The 5,130-nt window shown below is 39.2% G+C and overlaps 1 protein-coding gene across 1 annotated transcript; it reads left to right on the top strand.

The window, feature by feature from the left end:
* Window positions 1–372: 372 nt before the first annotated feature.
* LOC125661042 (uncharacterized) lies at window positions 373–1,513 on the top strand. The gene is made up of 2 exons (XM_048892904.2): window positions 373–542; window positions 678–1,513. Exon 2 carries the CDS (start codon window positions 693–695, stop codon window positions 1,113–1,115), a length of 423 nt encoding a protein of 140 aa, XP_048748861.1. The 5' UTR covers window positions 373–542; window positions 678–692; the 3' UTR covers window positions 1,116–1,513.
* Window positions 1,514–5,130: the final 3,617 nt, after the last annotated feature.

The following is a 5,130-nucleotide window of genomic DNA, read 5'->3' as shown; positions in this document are numbered from 1 at the left end:
ACAATAGTATATGCATATATGCAACATTAATTTAAGACATCTTGCAGAATTTAAGGCGTAATCAGGTCATATCTGGGACCATATTGTCGATTTCACCACGTGGTATTGTTAGTAAACGAAAAAATCACGTGGTTCAATCTATTGATGAATGGCAGAGTAAAAATCATAGATATGACTAGACAACCACGTACCCTTTGTACGATAAAAGTGTTTATAGAAATGATAATCAGACTATACACATTCTCTGTACATACTCTAAGAGTCTTTTAACATGAAACTTATCTATTCAGCAACATGCAGATTAATTATTCCACCTTATTTCCGGCTTCATCCTTATCCACTTCTGTCATTTTCCACCTCCATTTTCCTTTATGCCAATATGAGTAGTCATAACAAGAAGTGGTGTGCTTTCGGGGTCTACACGCAAGGGTCCCTACTATATAAATTGAAAATTTTCTTTTCTGTCAACATTGCGGCAAAGACTTGCGGGTAAAGCAGAATTAAAGAAAAATACCACAAAGTACATTCCTTTCTATAAAAATGTAAGTATTGCATTAACGCATAAATTTTATGCTGTCAGAACTTTAGAGCTAAATTAAACTTGCAGAATTTTTGCGTTTTAAGTTCTACCAAAAGCTGCTCAGTACATGTAAAAACGGTCTTATTTATTTTTGTAGAGACGGACACCAAATATGTCGTCAACGGACATGTCTAATGGAGATTTCAGGTCTGAATTCCGATGGGCGGGAAAGGAGCACCCTCACTTCCGACCAGAAATGAACGTTGTTGCAGGTCATGATTTGTATAACATGAGGCCGAACGAGAGACAACGACTAAAAGTAGACTTGAAGAAAGCCCAACAAATTCCGGTGGATGTACCAAATCAACCCAACGCTGGTTTCCGAAGGTACCGCTCCGATTCTACTAGTTCTGACAACGGGACCATCTCTCCCATCGGGTCCCCATCAGCTTTTAGTCCAATATCCGTCCCTTCGTCCTCCCTCCCGTCCGAGTCCTCAGGCAGATTTCTGGCCCGTGCATTCAGCTTAGAGAAGACGCGCCCCACGTCTGCAGAGAAGTATTTCAAAAACGAATTTGACATTAAATGGCAGTAATGCAGTCTTTCAATCGGACAGACGGGTGTGCATATATTAAGGACTACTAGTCTATGTGAATGGCATTAAAATGTTGCACATCTAGTTCATCCTCATCTTTGTAGCTGCGATCTCATTAAATGTGTGCACATAACATGACAATATTACGTTCCATGGACATAAAATATGATGCATTGATTTTTCATTACTAAGGTAATAATTTCATTGTTTAGTTCACATTTTGTAAATATTTCATCATGCACTTTTGCATTCGTGTTTTGTATTAAATTGACACGTTCTTGAGTTGATTGTTGATGTAAAATATTACATGTGCACGGTCAGTGCTTCTGGTCTAGTTGTTAGTTAACAAATCGTACTGAAAATTTATTTTTTTGTACAAATAAAATCTGAAAGATTTACTTCTTTGTTTACCACGTGTTTCTGGAGTTCACCTGATTTGCCCGGCAGACCTAAATAGAGCGGTGACCGAGATACCGCAAGTCGGCGAAATCGTAAACAAGTTATGAATGTCAAGGACAACGAGATCTGACGAATCAACGCTTTAAAAATAGTGTACTCCTGATAAAATCAGCCAGGAGTTGTTACGGGTTTTGCATTGTGAAAAACAGCATTAAGAACTGAAGCTCCAACAGTATTCCATGGGAAAATTGATAAATATGCCCTGAAAGTTTCTTTAATTAACGATGTATAATTTATGGTGACGTCAAGTCTACGTAATCGCCAATTTCTTGGCCTATAATATCGTTCCGATAACGGTGTCTCACTTCACTTGCAAATTTCATGAACTGATTGGTCTCGATAAAAGTGAGTTTGGATGACTTCTTTCAATTTCTTTGGTCAACAAAAGTAAAACTCGTTTCATTGAAATCTATGAGAAGCCTCACCCAAAGATTACAATCTATTATGAGAAGTGTCGCGCTGTTATTGAAACGATGGACGCAATTTAAGTTGTGTGTTGCACAAAATATTGAGGCGAAAGCAAAAACTGTTCTAAGAACAAAATTTACATCAATCAAACAAGAACAAAATCCTGCAACACCAAGGAAAGAAAAGATGTCTGAGCACTGTGCTCTAAAATATTGAACAAACAAATGACTGACATTGATATTTTGATAAGTGCAGTGCTCAATATTGTTGGTTCTGAACTTGCAACATCGCCCAAAGACACCCCCTCCCCCTGTACTGTTGATAAGTGTCTACCACCCAAAGACAGTCGCCCCTGTACTGTTGATCACTGCCTATCACCCAAAGACAGCTGCCCCTGTACTGTTGACAAGTGTCTATCACCCAAAGACAGCCGCCCCTGTACTGTTGATGAGTGTCTATCACCCAAAGACAGCCGCCCCTGTACTGTTGACAAGTGTCTATCACCCAAAGACAGTCACCCCTGTACTGTTGATGAGTGTCTATCACACAAAGACAGCCGCCCCTGTACTGTTGTTCACTGTCTATCACCCAAAGACAGCCGCACCTGTACTGTTGATAAGTGTCTATCATCCAAAGACAGCCGCCCATGTACTGTTGATAAGTGTCTATCATCCAAAGACAGCCGCCCCTGTACTGTTGATAAGTGTCTATCACCCAAAGACAGCCGCCCCTGTATTGTTGTTCCTCACTGTCTAGATCCAAAGACAGCCGCCCCTGTACTGTTGACAAGTGTCTATCATCCAAAGACAGCCGCCCCTGTACTGTTGATGACTGTTTATAACCCAAAGACAGCCGCCCCTGTACTGTTGATAAGTGTCTGTCACTCAAAGACAGCCGCCCCTGTATTGTTGTTCATCACTGTCTATCACCCAAAAACAGCCGCCCCTGTATTGTTGTTCATCACTGCCTATCACCCAAAGACAGCCACCCCTGTACTGTTGATAAGTGTCTGTCACCCAAAGACAGCCGCCCCTGTATTGTTGTTCATCACTGTCTATCACCCAAAGACAGCCGCCCCTGTACTGTTGATGACTGTCTATCACCCAAAGACAGCCGCCCCTGTACTGTTGATAAGTGTCTGTCACCCAAAGACAGCCGCCCCTGTATTGTTGTTCATCACTGTCTATCACCCAAAGACAGCCGCCCCTGTACTGTTGACAAGTGTCTATCACCCAAAGACAGCCGCCCCTGTACTGTTGATAAGTGTCTACCACCCAAAGACAGCCGCCCCTGTATTGTTGTTGATCACTGTCTATCACCCAAAGAGTTTAGACAGTCACCCCTGTACTGTCGATAAGTGTCTATCGCCCAAAGACAGTCTATCCAGTACAGGTGATAAGTGTCTACATTAATTGAACATGTTTAAGTGCATAATTACATGATATTAGATACTATCACTTTCACGTAATAAATCCCGAAATAAAAGGTGATTTGTTCAATCTTCACGTTAAGTCTCCCTGATGTGCAAGTTTCCCGGCTGACCTTGTTTTCACTGTCTAGACCACAGTGGAAAGCCTATTAAGATAATTTCAAACAAAGGCTCCTATAATTATTTTTCCGATGTAAAATTTATTTGGGATTGACATCCCCCCTAACTGGGGGGATAAAATGTCTGAATACAACACGTGTATTTACACATGTATGAACATATACATATAATACATCTATATACAATAAAAATAGGACGGGGTATTTGTTTTTTTTAACAATAAGGAACCACGGTAGCAAAATAATTTATGTGTGGGTATGTATATATATTTAAAAGTACCCATACAAATTTGCGGGATGGGGGGGGGGGATCCAGAAAACCTTATTTGATTTGAACTGTATTTTTGAAAAACGTGATTTCCCCCTGCATTATGCCGCCTAAATTCGTGTTTCGCGTTATCAAGTCATTCGTTTGCGTTAATTGCGCCTTTTATTCGTGCAAGTCTTTCTTTTGCGTTATGACGTTTTTGTTTAGCGTTATTACACCTTCTATTTGTGTGATTAAGTCTTTGTTTTGTATTATTACGCCTTTTATTTGTGTGATTAAGTCTTTGTTTTGTGTTATTACGCCTTTTATTTGTGTGATTAAGTCTTTGTTTTGTGTTATTACGCCTTTTATTTGTGTAATTAAGTCTTTGTTTTGCTTGCGTTATTACACCTTTTATTTGTGTAATTAAGGCTTTGTTTTGCGTTATTACGTTTTTGTTTTGCGTTATTACGTCGGTTATTTATGTAATTAAGGCTTTGTTTTGCTTTTTACTTACTTAATAGTGCCTCTGCTTCGCATTACCATACTTTAAGAACTTGATTAATCTCGAAGAAAAGTGGTTTGAAAGATGTTCACCGTTTAGTTTTTGACATTCATGGCGCTGATAACACTCAACCGTGTAATGTTAAATTAATATTGTGCAATGTAAAAACAACACATGTACTGACATTTAATGCTCACATCTACATTAAAGTTGCATCCTCGGAGGGCAAGGAGAGGTTAAGTAATTAATTTACCCTAAGATTTTTTTCTCTGAAGAACCACAAGCATGTATTACGTCAAATTAAAATATAAGTAACATAAGAAATTCAACTCATGGACGTTGGCGTGTGGATGAAGTCACTTGAGTCGTTTAAAATTTTAAAGAGGAAAATTCTTTAACATCTGCTCAAGAACCTTAGGGTTATAAAATACTGATTTTTCAACTAACACAGAAAGCACCAATTAACACTTCTCGGTATAAATAACAATGATAATCTCCAAGATCTGATGAAAAATTCAGCAAAATAAACACAGGAATATTGCTTGAGAGCATGCCTATTATGAATTGTCATAGCCTCGGACGCAGTTGGCGTATACTCGGACACGGGAACGATGATTGCCGAACATAATCGGGTTGCTGAGACCGAGGTCATACGAAGGTGAAAACTGACATATCCATGTATTCAATCACAAATATGTTATTCTATTTGTTATTTTATTTTTCAATTTAATTACGGTCAGCTACAGCTCGCGATGTTTTAAAACGCAGCATCCTCTTACAGTGTGCATTCCATTTTGATTCTACTACAGCCCGGAAATGTACGAAGTGGATCACCATGACGTCATGAC

Source organism: Ostrea edulis, chromosome 1 (genome assembly GCF_947568905.1).
Source record: "Ostrea edulis chromosome 1, xbOstEdul1.1, whole genome shotgun sequence".
In the NCBI taxonomy this organism is placed as follows: domain Eukaryota; kingdom Metazoa; phylum Mollusca; class Bivalvia; order Ostreida; family Ostreidae; genus Ostrea; species Ostrea edulis.
This window is presented reverse-complemented; position numbering and strand designations above follow the sequence as displayed.

Coding starts and splice junctions, on each gene's coding strand:
- LOC125661042 (XM_048892904.2), top strand. CDS start 693: ATGTCGTCAACGGACATGTCTAATGGAGATTTCAGGTCTGAATTCCGA.